The 17,184-nt window shown below is 51.5% G+C and overlaps 2 protein-coding genes across 2 annotated transcripts; both read left to right on the top strand.

Moving 5' to 3' along the window:
- The first annotated feature begins 1,429 nt into the window (after positions 1 to 1,429).
- LOC107529375 (C-C chemokine receptor type 2-like) lies at positions 1,430 to 6,449 on the top strand. Its single transcript, XM_016202739.2, has 2 exons — positions 1,430 to 1,498; positions 5,335 to 6,449. Exon 2 carries the CDS (start codon positions 5,346 to 5,348, stop codon positions 6,447 to 6,449), a length of 1,104 nt encoding a protein of 367 aa, XP_016058225.2. The 5' UTR covers positions 1,430 to 1,498; positions 5,335 to 5,345.
- A 9,223-nt stretch (positions 6,450 to 15,672) lies between these two features.
- On the top strand, positions 15,673 to 16,739 carry LOC107529376 (C-C chemokine receptor type 5-like). The gene has a single exon (XM_087824578.1). The coding sequence runs from the start codon at positions 15,684 to 15,686 to the stop codon at positions 16,737 to 16,739; it is 1,056 nt and encodes a 351-aa protein (XP_087680704.1). The 5' UTR covers positions 15,673 to 15,683.
- Positions 16,740 to 17,184: the final 445 nt, after the last annotated feature.

Raw genomic sequence — 17,184 nt, 5'->3', positions numbered from 1 at the left:
GTTTTAAAGTCTGTCTAATAAATTTGCCATCAGATCTTTCTCAGGAATAGTTTCTGTTGATTCCCCGCCCCCCCCCCCCCCTTTGAATGGGCCACACTTTCCCATTTATTGCATGCTTTGTGATTTTGTTGTTGTTGAAACTAGACATTTGAATCTAATACTGTGGTAACTCTGGATATCACATTACCTCTTCTCCAGATTATGATGAGTTTTGTTATATTTTTTCATTGTTGCAAGTTGTGTCTGTGCCAGTGATCAGCCTGAGGTGTGAAATTAAGGTCTTTTCAGTTCTTTCCTGAGCCTGTACCTTTCCCCGGGTATATGTGGTCGCTTTCTAATTTTCCCCGGAATTGCAGTTGCCTTTACATGTCCTAGTCTTTAATGTCTGGCTTCCAAAAGGGGAAAAAGAGAAAATAGATGGAGAAATAAAGGGCACTAGCCCTTTAAATCTCCTGAAAGTCCCTTCAGCCAGAGAAGGAGTGGCTTGAGGCAATGGGGGGAAATGCAACAGCAATGACTGTCTGCACCTTTGAGATCAGAAGCAGTAGCCAGTGATCAGAGCACAGATCCTTGATATTTGGAGAACAGAGTCCAATTTTTGCCCACCCTGGCTCCTGCAAGTCAGGGTATCCCAATTGCTCCAGGAACATCTGCAAGGCTGCCTGGAGGCTGGGTGTGGGAGCTGGGTAGCTGCTATTGTAAGTGCAACTGAGCATTCAAGCCTATCCCTAAATGTTATAAGCCTTTGATAGACTCAAAAGTTCTGAAATAGTTAAGTCAGACTGATTCTCCCAGTAAAATTGTTGTCTAGGTGGGGAGAAGGATTCCTCAATGGCATTTTCTTTTAAAAGAACTTTTTTCCTGAGGAGTAAAACCTGTAATAACTGAGGCCCTTCTTTCTAAGGACATCTCTGACACAAAAGACCAGTTAGCATTCCCTTTTGTTAAAAAGCTCTCTTGAATGAAAATTCTAACTTGATCCTAAATTCATGATGCCACTGAAAGCAGGACACATTATTACATAAAACCTCATTCTAGTTCCTCCACCATCACCAACAGCCCCATTAGCACTGATCCTCTGGGAAATGAAAATCTGTTTTGCTTGTTTCATGCAAATTATGACTGGCAGAAAAGAGTAGATTTCTAGATATAGAGACCCACAAGATAAAGAAGCCCAGAGTCGTTAGACACAGGAGCAGATGTACAGGGTGTGCCTGACTCACTCTCAAGGTTGCATAAGCAAGATTTCAAAATCAATCCTACTCTGGAGATCTCAATCTAATGTTCAATGTTCCTGGCTGGAAAAGAAGAACTGTATGACTCTTTTTTTTTTTGGTTTTTTTCAAACCTTTACCCTCACTCTTGTATCCCCGCCTTCTCCTTCTGCAGGAAACTTTATTTCCTACTTCTGCACACCAAGTTCCTACCTCCAGAGCTGCTCAGTTCAGTCGCTGAGAAACCTGACAAACCTGTGCTACTTGGAAGAAGCCATCCTCTGGTGAGTTGTGCTTTTCCCATCACTCTGCGAATCATAGGCTCAGAGCATCTCAGCTCTGGGGATACCGGGGCTGGGAGCCCTCTGAGGGTCTGCACAGGCCAGGAACTTGGGGATGAGAAAGGTGGAAGAAAGGGGTGGAGGATGGTGTCTGCACCCGAAATGTTAAGAGAGACCATGATGACTAGGAGGAAATGCTAACAGGGTGAGACCACCCCTCAGAGCTCAGGTGACTCAGCAAGCATGCTGAAAAAGGAGAGTCAAGAAAGTGAGAACAGCCGGGCATTTTAGCTGCCCCCTCACTCTGTCCCTCCCAACTCCAAGGACTTTAAAGAGCTGGAACTTTCTACCCAGAATTTTCTCCCGCTCTAGACCTTATGTGTCATAGTCCAGGCTCCAAACCAAAAAGTGCCTCTTGCCTCAATTCAGGAGGCCCACAGAGGCCCAAATGAGGGATTTGTTTTTCTGAGAGGTAGCTTTTCATTGATTCTGGATGACATGTCCTGACCCTTGACAGGGACACCCAGGTCAGTGCATTTCAGCACCTCCCTAAGTGCCTGCTGTGGTAGGAGCTAAGTATGCTGGAGGGACAGGAGAACAGTGATAAAGAGGAGGTGGCTGGCTTTTGAGAAGCCAGTGCAGGTAAACAACAAAGCACAGAGAACACACGGTGGGATGGGTTGGGGCAATTCACCCCCTTGCACCCTCTCACCCCCAGTCTGGATCATCAGAGCGAGGGTCTGGGCTGTATCTAACCGACAGACTTCCTGTGTGATACTGGAGGCCAGCATTGAGTACCACTGCTCCGGTCTACACTTTCCCATACAAAAGAGGAAACTAAACTGATTAAATACAGAACAGCGCAAGAACCTGCTGCAATTAAGGGGCCATGTGCTGGATCCCCAGTATATTCATTTTTATAAAGTCTCCCACTGGATTACCTAGGAATCTGGTCCACAGTGGAGCTTTTTTTTTCTCAGTCACTTGCAGCCTGTTAGCTCTCTGTTATTAATTTATTCAATGGATATTTATTTAGTAGCCACTATGTGCTGGGTTGGGTTCTGGGACACAGTAATACCTCACTGCAAAGACAAAAGATCTCTGCCCTCATGGAGCTTATGTTCTGGTGGCCGAGTGTGTGCACATGCGTGTACACTTGTACGTGCATGGGTGGGGCATGCTCATGTAGGTGAGTGTGGATCCTAAGGCATGGAAAAATGCCTAGAAAATCTGTTATCTGTTCTACACCCATCTCTGCTCTCAGAGCCTGGAGATGGGGCCCCCGCGGCGTTTGAAATGGAATTGCTCAGGGTTCAAATTCCAGCTCAGCGACTGCTTGCTTTGTGGGTTTGGGAAAGTTATTTCATCCATCCATGCTTGTGTTTCTTCACTTGTGAAATGCATAGTTATCTCACAAATTTGTTGCAAACAATAAATTTGTTAATGTATGCAAAGTATTTAGCATAGCACCTGGAGCTTGAGGAGCTCTCAATGAATGATTATAGTTGTAATTCTCTAGGTGGACATGACTGCTTTCCAAGCTTGATCAGAGGTCTTGGTTAGATGCTGCAGGTCTTAAGAGTCTGGCTCAGTGACGTAAAATGCAAGATCTGTGAAATGTATCAATCACAGGAGGAATTAAAGAATGTATACACATATAAAAAGATAAGGTGTGTAAATGGATAAAAAAATGCACGGTCACTACCAGAAAAAAAAGAGTATTCTTGAGAATCAAGCCTAATGATGTTCAGTGTCATACTTTTTATTGGTGCCCCCGTTAGCGGGGTGTCACCGTAAGAGCTGGAGAGAAAGACATGACCTAGTTCTCGACCTCGGGGAGCACACAGTGGGTGGAAGATACGGTGATAAGTGCGCATTTGGAGCCATGCACTGTGCTAGGAGGTGATCAGAGTGATTTGACAGAGGAGGCTTCACAGAGAGGGGGCATTTGAGCGGGAGGCGCTGGAGGATGCATAGGAGCTCGCCAGCCACTTTCGGCAACACCGCCGCGGCAAGAAGGAACCGGTGAGGCGGGAGACGGAGAGAAGGCGGCCGAGCCTGGAGCGCAGGCCTGGGGTCTGCGAGGGGATTAGACATGCGGCTGAAGAGGGGAGCTTAGGAAAGCCTCGGTGAGCAACCTGCGCGCTCCCTTGAGGCGCCGGCACACACATCGAGGGGCTGCTGGGGGCTTGCAGCCACGGGCACGATCCCACGGCAGTTTTCGGGAAGACAGAGTGAAAGGGAACGTGGCCGGGAATTAGCCCTGAGCAAAAGAGACCACAACAAAGCCCGAAGTGAGAAGCCTGTAAGGCAGCTGAAGGAGGTTCAGAGGGGACGAACCTCGGAGGTGGTTAGGAGATAGAAGTCATGTGACATCTTAATAACAGCGCAGAGCGTGTCCCCGCACCGGGCGCTGCACTAAGTCCCCGTGCGCGGGCATCTTCACGGCAGCCCAGCGTAGCTCATATTTCATATGTAGAGAAACTGGCAGTTAGAGAAGTAATTAGCCTCAGATTGCACAACTTGTAAGTTGGAGGCAGGACTCAAATCTAGGTCTGTTTGGCTCCTAAGGCCTGGTTCCTAATCTTCTCAAGAGGAAGGGACCAGGACAATGCCAAGCTCTGCTTCTTGGGGAGTGAAGGACACTAGCCAGGGTAAGGAACCCACGGGTTGAAGCGAGTTTCCAGGGGTGTTCAGTGTGGGGTAAGTTGAACTGGAAGGGACTGTGCGATACCCACTTTGTTCGCTGCCGTAGCTCTAGCACCTAAAACAGAGCCTTGCTCCCAGTAGGTGCTCAGTAAATGGTGGTTCAATTAATAAATCCAAGAGGAGACACGCAGCAGACAATGCGAAGCTCCACTCTGAGGTGCAGGAGCTGAGAGGTGGGCCTGGGAGGCAGAGCGTGGGGAAGGACCAGCATTCAGGGCACTGAGAGCCCTGAGGTTAGGTGGCATGATTCAGGAAGAAGTCTGTGGCAAGCATAAAGAGGAACGAGGTAAAGAGGTGGGAGCCAAAGATGGTGCCTGGGGACTCTTACAGCATGGACAGGGGGAGGAGGCACCAGCGAAGGAAATTCAGAAGCGAGCAGACAGGAGCTGACTTCCTGGAAGCCAAAAGAGTTTCAAATAGAAGTTATCAGAAGGATCAAAGGCTCAATGGGGATGATGAAGCCAGGCATTTGATTATTCGGTTGTCATTGCAACCTGGGCAAGAGACCTTCTGGCAAAATGATGAAGGCAGAGAGCTGAGAAAGGTGTCAGTAGGAGGCTACGGGCTGCAAGTCACAGAACACGAAAGTCATCACAGCTTAACCGCAGGGGTTAACCCTCCTCAGATCACAAAGGTGGGTTTGAGGCTCGGTGATGTTTGGACTCTCCTTAGATTTTCTCCACTTCTTTGGGTCCTTCCTTCATGGGCCCAAGCACCAGGTCCTCACAACACACGCTACAAGAGTGGAAGGGTCAGGCCGGGGTTTCTCTTGCATCTCTCTTAACAGAGAAGAGTGTCCCCAGAAGCCCCCTACCAGAGTCTCCTTTAGATTGTCACCTAGGAATGGGTCACCTGCTGAGGCAGAGAGAGCCCAGTGTCCAGCATGTTCGCCTCATAATGGGAGTCGGGCTCTCTGGGAAGGCCAAGGGTGTTGGCAAGTGGCAGTTGGGGAGATGACTGACTTCTGCTACCAGGAATAAAGGGAAGTGAGAAACTAGCATGCACGCTTTCAAGGAGATGACTGCGAAACAAAGACAAAGAACGGATGGTGCTTAAGGGGGGCACAGATATTTTTAAGACCAGGAATTGCAGCAGTTCTGTTGGGTGTTATCATCTCGCTCTACTTGCAGGACGGAGGAAGATGGGTGACAACGACACGTTGACCCTGCTCAGCCACAGCATGCTGTCCACAGCTCACTCTCTGCTGAACGATGAAGAACCCACCACTTTTGACTATGGGGACAATGGTGTCCCCTGCAGAAAAGATGACGTGAGACAAATCGCCTCGCGGCTCCTGCCTCCGCTCTACTCGCTGGTGTTCATCTCGGGCTTTGTGGGCAACCTGCTGGTCGTCCTCATCCTGATCAACTGCAAGAAGCTGAAGAGCATGACTGACATCTACCTGCTCAACCTGGCCATCTCGGACTTGCTCTTCCTGCTGACCCTCCCCGTGTGGATTCACTCTGCCACCGATGAGTGGGCCTTGGGGAACGTCATGTGCAAAGTGTGCACGGGGATGTACCACGTGGGATATTTTGGGGGCGTCTTCTTCATCATCCTCTTGACCATTGACAGGTACCTGGCCATTGTCCATGCCGTGTTTGCTTTGAAGGCCAGGACAGTCACGTTCGGGGCGGTGACGAGCGGGGTCACCTGGGTGGTGGCCGTGTTCGCCTCTCTCCCAGGAATCATCTTCACCAAGGCCCAGTTCGAAGAGTCCGCTTACTCCTGCGGCCCTTATTTTCCAATCGAGTGGAAGAACTTCCATGCGATAGTGAGGACCACCTTGGGCCTGGTCCTGCCGCTGCTCGTCATGGTCGTCTGCTACTCGGGGATCCTCAAGACCCTGCTCCGGTGTCGGAACGAGAAGAAGAGGCACAAGGCCGTGAGGCTCATCTTCGTCATCATGATCGTTTACTTTCTCTTCTGGGCGCCCTACAACATCGTCCTGCTCCTGGACACCTTCCAGGAGTTCTTCGACTTGAGTAACTGTAAGAGCACCAGTCAGCTGGACCAGGCCATGCAGGTGACGGAGACGCTGGGGATGACCCACTGCTGCATCAACCCCGTCATCTACGCCTTCGTCGGGGAGAAGTTCCGGCGCTACCTGTCCGTGTTCTTCCGAAAGCACATCGCCCGGCGCCTCTGCAAGCAATGCCCGGTGTTCTACCGGGAGGCGGTGGACCGCATGAGCTCAACGTACACCCCGTCCACCGGCGAGCAGGAGGTCTCGGTCGGGTTGTAGCGAGCCGCAGCTTGCTTCTTACTTGCAGAGGGAGACAGCCAGCTCTTACGATAATAACCTCAAGGGTTTGTGAAGGATCAGGCCCGCAGGCCTCTAAAGCAAGGACCGGGAACCTGGGGGCGCGTGTACCAACACAGACTAATGCCCCTCCTTGTACGGCCGTGTGCTCGGGAATATTCCAGAGCAGCTGTGGGTGGTGACTTTGACTGCAGCCAGCTCATCTCAGTTCCCGGAAAGGCCGCATCGCGGTGCTTGCGCTCTCTGCCCCCCGCCCCGCCCGACCTCACCCCCGGGTCTCCCCCATTCCCTCGCTCTCTCTCATTCTGTCAGTCTCTGTAATCGGGCGCCCATGAGACGGTTGCGGGTGAAGGAAACGGGGGTGAGTGGGGTCAGCCACGTGCGGAGAGGCGGGAGGCGGGAGCTTGGCTGAGCCTGGGTGATGGCGAAGGTAAGGGGTTTGCTCGGTCAGCCCGCAGGTCCTGGCCCTGACCCCGTCTCCCACCGTATGTGACTCCGAGGCTCCCCCAGGTCCCGGCGAGCTTGGGGCCTGTAACCACTTTCTGACAGCTTTGCCTGGGTCCCATGACCCTCTTCTGCACAAGTGCCTGACACACTTTCGCTTTATTCTGGTTTATCTACACCAACCACGCACCCTCCTTTTGAAATCTGTTAAATATATTGTCCCACCGTCCCCATGTTTCTTAGGCGACACCCTCCTATATAAAAATGTATACAAATGTTTGTTTATAAAATATGCATAATCTATAATGAGACCAAAAATAAAGCCCTTCTTTGGTCTTTCCAGGGAAAGGGGAGGGTTGGAGGCAGTGATTAGGAGAAAGGGTGGGGATGGATGAGTTCCCCTGTTGGGGGTGCAAGGCCATAGCAAGAGTGATACCACCCCAGGCATGTTTCTAGAACCAGCTAAGGGAGAGGCCGGAAGGACTCTCAGAGCCTCCGAAGGCCTCGAGTCTCGGGTGGCGTGGCTCCCTGCTGCCCACCCAGGCCCTCCCGTCGCCCTTGCCCGTCTGTTTCCCCAAAGCCTTTATCACATGACTCTTGCCTGAAGGATGAACCTACTTCAAAGTCCAGTTTGTGGAGGGTCCAGAATAAACCTGGGAAGTGGGTTGGGAAGAGGGAAATCAATGAGTGGGGCCCTGGGATGTGTCCCCGGGGCCAGAGAAGGGGCCTGGGCCTAGGACCGAGGTCCCCGCACTGCTGTGTGTCCATGTCGCCAAACCAGCAGGCAGCGGGGACTAGGTGAGGACTTTGGATGGGTGGGATAAAAACGTTTTCCAAACTACCTTCCAGAGATCTACTTTTGGATACAGTCATAGAGTTCAGATATTTAAAAAAAGAAAAAGAAAAGAAAGACGGTAAAAATAAAGTTAAAGCTGTAACCCGCAACTTGGGAGGGCGCTGAGGTGTCATTATTCTAAGAGCTGTTCTGAGGCCGAGCCTGCCGGCCTGTGTTCGTCATGGAGACGATGCTGGTTTTGAGCTGCAACTCTCGACGCATGTTTGGGAGACCCTCGATTCGACACATCGCTGTGACCCCCGGCTTACGGCCTAGATAATATCACCTGGGCCCCAGCACACGCCCACAACTGTCATCTCAGTGGCGTCTTGATTCACAGACTTGCTGCCAGAGGTCGTGTTTTGCATCAGTAAGTCCACGAAGGCGTGGATTTAGTCACATTTGGACGCTTCCGAGCTTCGTGCATGTCCTTACTGAGGCTTGAGTTGCCCATTGGGCCAGTGGGCATTCCGAAATCAAGCTGCCCCTAGCCAAAGCTTTTAAACCCTACTTGTGAAGAAGGGGATTGGTTTCCCTCAGTCAGCAGAGACTCCCGTCTCGGGTGGGCCAAGTTAAGAAGAATATCCGCGGCGCCCAGTGCACACCTGATCTGACGGGAGCAGGAAATGCAGGGTCCTGGGAGCCTGGCGCTCGGGAGCTGCAATTACTGTGGTTTTACTTTCTGGCTTCATGGCTGGAGGATCCACTAAGAAGCGTATGTGCTGGGAGCGGGGGGAGCATGTACCTCACCCTCAGCTGTTTGTATTATCCTAGTGAATGCATTAAATTCTGTTTTGATGGCGAAATGTAAGTATTGTTTTGACTTGGAAAATGAATCAATGATCTAACGATATTGGTTTTTTTACAAAAAACCACCTTGTTGATTAAAAACTCCCCATTTCCTCCCGCCCCCTGTGGCACCCACCACGCCATCCGTTTCATCTATGAGCTTGACTGTTTAAATCGCTTACACAGGTGGAACCAGGCAGTCCTTGTCCTTCTGTGACTGGCATGTTCCACAGTGTCCTCCAGGTTCATCCATGTGGTTGCGTTACAGGATTTTTCTTTTCTGGGCCTGAATCATACTCCCTTCTCTGTATATATCACATTTTCTTCATGTAGCAACATGCATAAAACTTCAGTTATACAAGATGAGTAAGTTCTAAATATCTGCTAACACCGCGCCTACATATAACAACACTGTCTCCTACGCTCAGTCTGTTAAGAGGATAGATTTTGCATTAAGTAGTCTCACCACAATAAAAAATTTTTTTTTAAAAACTGCCTGCTTTGTTGTACTGTGGTGTGATTATCACTATTTTTTACCCCTTCCCGTGTGATTACACAAGCCTGTCCTTGCGGGGTGGCTTGCCTGTGCCCTGCAGGAGGGACACCCCCCACCCCACCACCCACAGGTGGCACCTGCCATTAAAAGTGGTTGGGCTGAGCCTCCGCTGGCCCTGCGCAGCCACAGATGGGCCCGTGCCAGCCCCCAACTCCTTCAGCCCAGGCGCCGGGTAAGCGAGCAAGAAGACACAGATCAGGGCCACATCCCGAGCCACGTGGCAGCCACAGGTCCCCGGAGCAAGAGGTCTGTTTTAAGCCCCTGAGTTGTGGGGTTTGTTTGCTAAGAAGCACAAAAGCTAACTAATACATATGGTATGTAGAGGCCTCATAAATAAAATTTGGCAGAGCATCCATGCTCTCCATGGTGGCATCACTGTGACAGACACACCTGAGGATCTACCAGCTGCCAGGCTGGGTCAGGCCCATAAGAAGGGCTGTTAATGCCTGTGCCCTTTGACCTCACGGCTGGGGGGCGAGGGGCAGAGAGCAGGGTGTTTGTAAATCACAAGGCCCGCTTTGGAGCACAGAAGCAGATACACATGTGAAACGTTTTGCGAGCCCGGAGGAGAAAGTGACCAACCCAAGGACAGTCTCGCATCATAGCAATAAGAGCTACGGGAGGATTTCATCACCACCAAGGAAAGCGCAACTTAGAAGTGCCAGCCATCGCCATTTCTCGAGGGGGACACCTCCAGCCCCCCTTCCTTGGGAAGGACGTCTGAGGGGGCTGTTTGAGTTAAGCTGATGTCTGTCGGGAGGGATCAGCATTCCTCGGGATGGGAATCTTGCGCCTTTTAGTGGAGTTGGGGCTTGAATAGGCCACCCTATGCCACCCTCCTTGTCAGTGGTACTCAGAGCAGCTGGGGTCACTTAAGCATGTCTCAAGGAAGCCCTACAGCCTCCTGGGGACAGGTCCTCAAGACCCCATCGTTCCACTTCTGCTTTTCCCATTATTAAAATTTCCCTGGCAAACTGAAATGGCCTCAGGTGAGATTAACCAGCAGCAAAGGCCACCGAAGGCCACCAAGGATCACCAAGGGGCAACTCGCAGGAGAGAAGGGGCACCTGGGCTGGTGAGCTGACCTCTGCGGGCAGCCCGTGAACCTAGGGGAAGGCTGGCCCGGGTGTGATGAGTGACTGAGGCTGGAAACTTCTTCCGACTTTGCTGCTTTGGCAGCATGTTTGAACTTGGCCCCGGATGCTCTCACGTCCTTGGGACATCCTTGCTGCCTCAGTGCCACACCCTGTCTTCCCTGCCACCTCTCTCTAATGCCCTCTTCTCTTGTTCAGCTGGTCTGCTGCCCAGTGGATGCCCCACCCAGGAATGTGGTGCTGGCCCCCGCTTCTGACAAACCCCCATTCCTCATACGATTCTCTCAAGCCCCCTCCCTTGGCTCCCCTGCCATCCTCTCCATGGATCCCACCCACTTCTACAACCCATTTCTGTCCCCAGTTGCCTCCTTACAGGGACAGGGGTGGGAGGAGTTGACATGGTGACTGGGGACATAAGGCTAATTTTGTCACTTTCAGGGAGCCCTGGGGAAGGTGTGTGACCCAGGTGTCAGTGGTTTCCTTTAGAGTGCAGGGTACTTAACACCTCCTTCCCTCAGCCTCAGGCCATAGCCACCAGTTTGGGGGGCAACAGGCAAAGTGCCACAGAATATCCTGTTATGCACAGAGTTGAACCTAGTGCAGCAGGTGTGATCTGAACCCCTGCAGATCTCAGCGGACCTATTATGTGCTTTAATCAGTACATTAGACTTGTTACTGCACCTAAGACTGCATTGGCCCTGTGTCTGGGCAGTGATTTGAAAAAAACACCCAATATGCAGAGAGCAAACTTCCCAGGGGAGATAGGGGCTTCCACTGTGTCTGAATATATCTAACCAAGGGGGAGGTGGGCGGTCTGCACGTGTCTACTTGGTCTGGTGATTTCACAGGGCATGGGGGACATGGCACATGGGCTGGGCAAAGGTTATCCTGGGGAGGGTCTAGAGGACAGAGACGGAATGGAGAAGAAGCATGGTGACCTCCCAACCCCACTCGCCATGACGGGTGTCTGAGGCACACAGGTGACAAAGGTGTCTGAGGCCACGGGTGTCTGTGGCACTGGTCGGGGGTGCGGAGTAGGTTTTCTTTCTTTTTCTTCAAGGACCAAGGGGACTCTGGCTCTCCTGGTGAAGGTGGCTTCGGGGGCACTGGGACACACCAGAGGCTGACAGCATCAGACGTGCCGTCCATGTTGGCGACCAGCGGGAAAGCCCAGCTGTCTACAAACGGCGCTGGGCCCAGCGTAGTGACGGTGCTCTGTTCGGCAAAAGACACGGGACACGAGGGAGGCCAGAGTCTGTGATTCCACCTGCATGAGGTTAAAGGGCAGGCACGTCGAACCCCTGATGACAGAAGTCAGAGCTCACCTGCACTCACCTCGGGCCCCAGAACCCGGGGGGGACGGCTCCCTGCTCGGCTGCGACTCCCTGTCCCCGCCTGTCCACCTCCACCTTCCAAACCGGCGTGGCCGCGGACTCACTCGCTATTTACGCGGGGAGCTGCCTACCGGACCCCCAGGCCTAAGACATCACTTGACAGATGCGGAACTGGGAGCTCAGGGAGGAAACGCTTCTTGCCAAGAGCACGCAGGGTGTTGGCACGGCCTGGGGGACCCTGAGCCTCTCCGTTGCTCCACACTGCCCTCTGGGGGGAGCATGCTGGCACGGGCTCGGACGCCCACCGAGGGCCCAGGCACAGGGCAATCCCAGCCCTGCGCGCAGAAAGACAGCAACTACCACCGTCTCACACAGAAGCCTGTCCAGCAGCGGCTGAGAATCCGCACAAGTTGTTACCGGCAAACACAAGGTTCTCTTCCAAGGACCAAAACCGTTACCCACTTTCTGGGGCGTTTTATATCCGTTTGCTGGCTACCCGCTTTGTGAACTTTCTAATTACCTTATATTTCACTGCTCAGATAAGCCGCGGAGCACAGGAACCTGGAAAAGGCTCTACACTCACTGCATCATTTGATTTTTTCCCCTGGCATATAGTAGCGAGCATAATATAAGCGATCAACAATAACATTGTTTTCCTAAGCCCTGCTGAAACACTACAGGCCACCTAGGACTTTCCCTCGCTGTTTTGATTCGAGTCCCTCCCACCCTGCCCCTTTGGCAGCTACCAGCTCGTGCTCTGTATCTATGGGTCTGTATCATTTGATCTTGATCGCAGACCTAACGAGGAGGTTTGTGTATTTGGTTTGCTGCCCCATTTCCCAGATAAGAAAACTAAGGCCTGGTGAGTTTCAGTAACTTGTTCAAATCGAATAGTAAATAGTGAAGCTGGGGTTGAAATCCAGCAACGTGACTGCAGAGCCCAGTTCTTAATCGTTGCCTCTTGAATGACACACTGAACACTTTCTTTATGGTTCACTGTCCTGCTTAGGATGATCAGTTATTGGGCTCTGTAGTAACACGAACACATGTGCCTACGTGGGTGGTTCTATTCCTGTGCTTTTCTGCCTTCCCCAGCAGTTGTTCCCTCCTATTATCCAGGCACCAGGCTTAGCTTCACCCTTTCTGCTGCTTGTTTGCTGATACTAAGCAGCTCTATACAAGGACCCCAGGCAACCCATTTTGTGAGAACTTTATCAAACAAGTCTCTCCAAGAAAGGATTACTGAATGAGTGACAAGAGTTTGATATTTATTGAGTGTATATTATGTGCTAAATTCTGGGCATGGATGCCTCATGCAATCTTCCCAACAAACCTATGAAACAATTACTGTTATTCAGCCCATTACACAGATGAGACAGTTGAGGGTAGGGCCAGGCTTCAAGCGCAGCCATCTGGCCGCAGAGCCGCGCTTAGCCCTGTGTTAGGCTGCTTCAGCAGGCCTGGGGTCTCCTTTCCTTCCCTTAGATCACAAGCCAATGCTTCTCAGTCTACATTGGAGGACAGGGACACCCCTGGGGGGGGGGCTCTTGAGGCTCAGGAGTGGCTCCGCTACGTTCTGGGCTCTGTTGTCAACAACTGAGGTTTTTAGACAAGTCACCAACCACCAAGAAAGCTTGATGTGACCGCATAGTATTGTCATAGAGTCCTGAACTTGACCCTATCCTTCTGGCATCTGTTGACCATTTCATGTTGAAAATTTCTCATAGCTCCATGTAGACTGTATCCCTGGAGTAAGAACTCCGCTACCTGCCCACCTGGCACAGTACAGGCCCCGACCGATGCCCGCTGGTTTGGCGGCTGCAAAATAGTGAAGAGGTAGCGTGAAAACTCGTAACGACGTGGCCCACCAGATGCCCGAGAGGAAGGTAAGCAGCGTGGTCAGCTCGCCGGTGGACCTATAGTTAAAATGCGTTAGACGTCCAGTTGTTTTGGTTTACGGAGGAAAATCGTAGTGGGTGGTGAGCGAATGTGAGTTGCAGTGGGCAAGGTGCCCGGGAGAGGGGTGGGGGAGAGGGAGCTCGGGATTAATGCAAAGGATTCCCCCTCGGATTCAAGCTGTTTCGAGTTGGGTTTCATTGACGGCAAATCCAAATGGTGGGCGGATAGGAACCTCTCGCCCTTTTAGCCTCACCACTGTGAGCCCTGTGGTCTTGGACAAGTCATTTGCCTCTTGGCCAGAGGGTTTTTGTTGTTTGTTTTCTGTTGTTGGCTTGTGTGCGTGTGTTCTTCAGTCAAGTGAGGGCTTTTGACTAGATACGTGTGAAAGGCCTAGCTCGAACGGCCTTCAGTTCTCCCTGCCTCCTAACGGACTCTGTGTAGCTGGAGAGCTGAGAGCCAAAATAAAAGGGTGCAGCCAGGGAAGCCCACGATGAAAACTTCAGGCCGGAGATCTGGTCTCCAGCCTCCTCAGAGCTCAATTTTAAAAAGGAAAGAAAAAGGAGAACTGTTCACTGATGACTTGGACCCCGCAGGCTACGTATGCACGGGAACCCCTCCCCCTTAGCAGGAGCCGCGTCTCCGCTGCCCCCGCCTGTCGCTCTATATGTTTCGCTCACGCAGCTCAGCTGCTCAGAGGAGCTGAGACACCCGGCCCCACAGAAACTTCGCGGTAAGTTGCCTCTCGGCCACTTTGCCTACCAGCTAGTTCAGCTTCTGTGATGAGCACAAGCCTTTACAGGAAACCCAGAGAAGACATTAAACAACCCCAGGTGCTCAAAGAACTATCTTAAAATATTATCTTTAAGATAAGGAAAGAGTTCGAATTTAGAATGAGTTTCAGACTGTGATAACATCAGAGATACCAAAGATTATGAATGAAAGGTTTTAAAGGGAACACTATTATTTCTTTAAAAGCCCTCAGCTTTCCAGAGAAAGATTTTTCAGAGAGGTTTTTGGCCAAAATTTTGGTGGAGATTATCTCCTGATAAGGAGAACAGAAACCTCCCAGCAGGATTCCTTCTAGATCAGTTCTAGCCAGATGCTGGATCTAAGTCTGGTTCTTTTGGTGGCATTTTCCCCCAGAAAAGAGGGAGGCTAAGAACTGTCCAGATTAATATCATTACTAATATCAAATAAAGTCTTCTTTAATATATGAATTCCACAGCACATTTTAGTGTAGGAGCCTCTTTCTGGCTCAGAAAGTAAAGGGGAAATGTGCTGGGTGCTTCTCCCAGCTGCCTAGGACTCATTAGAGAGAATTCTCAGCCCAGAAGTGGAACTTCAATGGACGGGCAAGCCAGTGGGTTGCGAAGGAACTGAGCTAACCCAGAAAGTACAGTGGGAGATGGAATATTTTCCACTTAGCCATTTCTTGTGGATGTGGAGGTCTCTTAATCATAGCAGCTCAGAAACTATAAACAAGATTTCAGAGGAAAAGGGACAGTGGGAGTCCTGTTGTTACAATTGGCTGTTGGCTCCTATCACCTTCTCCGGGGACCCGGCATCAGCCAGCCCCATTTCATTCTGACCACATCGAGGCACCAGGCTGAGGGCCCTGCTCTTTAGTTCTCTCACCGAGGAGTGAGGGACAAGATGACATGGTGGGTGAGTGTAGGCTGCCTGTGTTCAAAACCAGTTGCTTCCTGGCTGTGTGTCTTTGGGTAAATTATGCACCCTCTCTGGGCTTTGAGCTCCTTATATGCAAAATGGGAACGATAACATGACCTGCCTCAATGGGTCACCTTATGGATGGTTAGTTGAATAAGTGGATATCAGCCTTAGAACAGTGGTTGGCACACATTGTGCCCGTGGGAACTGTTAATTATCACAGCATGCCTGTGGCGATGCTCATGTAGCCTTCTCCAGGGAATGGCAGCTTTGGTATAGATTGTAAAACAGTGTTGGACAGGTGGTGCCTGACTCAGCTGCATTCACTCCACATGGCTGTGGATTTTATTTGGCAACATGGTGCTTTCAAGAATTTCCCCAACAGAGTAAGTGAGCAGGGAAGCCAGCAGCAAAGCTTCCCTTTATTACAAAAGTTCACTGTGTGACCAAAAATGGGAGCTCAACTGAGTGTCGAAATCTACGCATCGATTTCAAGGACCTATTCGTGCGTAAGACTTTGCATTCATGCTGGACCACAAGGTACCTTCTAGGACTTGATGAAAGGTCGCTGTTACTTTATTCACAGGGTTGAGCAAGATGGATCCTCAAATGTCACCGACACCCGATTACATTGATTATAGTATGTCAGAGCCCTGCCAAAAAACCAACGTGAGACAAATCGCCTCGCGGCTCCTGCCTCCGCTCTACTCGCTGGTCTTCATCTCGGGTTTTGTGGGCAACCTGCTGGTCGTCCTCATCCTGATCAAGTGCAAGAAGCTGAAGAGCATGACTGACATCTACCTGCTCAACCTGGCCCTCTCGGACTTGCTCTTCCTGCTGACCCTCCCGTTCTGGGCACACTACTCCGTGGGCCAGTGGGTCTTCGGGAGCGTCATGTGCCGGCTTCTGACCGGGCTCTATTTCATCGGCTTCTTCTCTGGGATCTTCTTCATCATCCTCTTGACCATTGACAGGTACCTGGCCATTGTCCATGCCGTGTTTGCTTTGAAGGCCAGGACTGTCACGTTTGGGGCGGTGACGAGCGGGGTCACCTGGGTGGTGGCCGTGTTCGCCTCTCTCCCGGGAATCATCTTCACCAAGGCCCAGAAGGAGGGTCTTCGTTGCACATGCAGCCCTCACTACCCGACCAGTCAGTATCACTTCTGGAAGAACTTCCAGACCTTAAAGATGGTCCTCTTGGGCCTGGTCCTGCCGCTGCTCGTCATGGTCGTCTGCTACTCGGGCATCCTCAAGACCCTGCTCCGGTGTCGGAACGAGAAGAAGAGGCACAAGGCCGTGAGGCTCATCTTCGTCATCATGATCGTTTACTTTCTCTTCTGGGCGCCCTACAACATCGTCCTGCTCCTGGACACCTTCAGTGGCTCCTTCGGCCTGAATAACTGCAGCAGCTCCAACAGGCTGGACCAGGCCATGCAGGTGACGGAGACGCTGGGGATGACCCACTGCTGCATCAACCCCGTCATCTACGCCTTCGTCGGGGAGAAGTTCCGGAGCTACCTGTCGGGCTTCTTCCGAAGGCACGTGGCCCGGCACCTCTGCAAGCAATGCCTGGTCTTCCAGCGAGAGGCCCCGGAGCGCGGCAGCACCTACACGCGCTCCACCGGGGACCAGGACATCTCCGCGGGCTTGTGACCTCACTCGGCTTCTAGGCCCAGGCTGGGGTGGGCGCAGTTCTTTTAAAAAGGAAGTTACTGTCGTAGAGGGTCGAAGATCCACCCATCGATTTAGCATCGGCCCATCAGTTCTAGACCGCAAGTCAAACCATGGGGGTGGGAGAGACCTTGTCATTTCCCCTCCACATTCGCCAACAATGGACGGCCTCTCCCTTCACCTCAAAAGTCCATTATAAAAACAATCCCCAGGGAGCTGCTGATTCTTGAGCTTGGTTACCTGACCAGGAACGAGCTGAGGTGGGGAGCGTATTGTATAGTTTCTTGTTTGTTCAAGGCAACGTACAGGCTGTAAACACATTGAAAACGGGTCCTTGTCTTGCCGTGGGGAAGAGAGACATGGATGTGGTTAGTTACAAAGGGCCGTCTTCCTCGCGTGATCTCCCCTCCAAGGTGGGTTATAAGTT

This window comes from Miniopterus natalensis, chromosome 15, assembly GCF_054644295.1.
Source record: "Miniopterus natalensis isolate mMinNat1 chromosome 15, mMinNat1.hap1, whole genome shotgun sequence".
NCBI lineage: Eukaryota > Metazoa > Chordata > Mammalia > Chiroptera > Miniopteridae > Miniopterus > Miniopterus natalensis.
Note: the sequence above shows the minus strand (reverse complement) of the source record. Positions and strands in the feature narration are given on the sequence as shown.

What these genes read in the sequence shown, in the direction of transcription:
- LOC107529375 (XM_016202739.2), top strand. Translation starts at nt 5,346, where the DNA reads ATGGGTGACAACGACACGTTGACCCTGCTCAGCCACAGCATGCTGTCC.
- LOC107529376 (XM_087824578.1), top strand. Translation starts at nt 15,684, where the DNA reads ATGGATCCTCAAATGTCACCGACACCCGATTACATTGATTATAGTATG.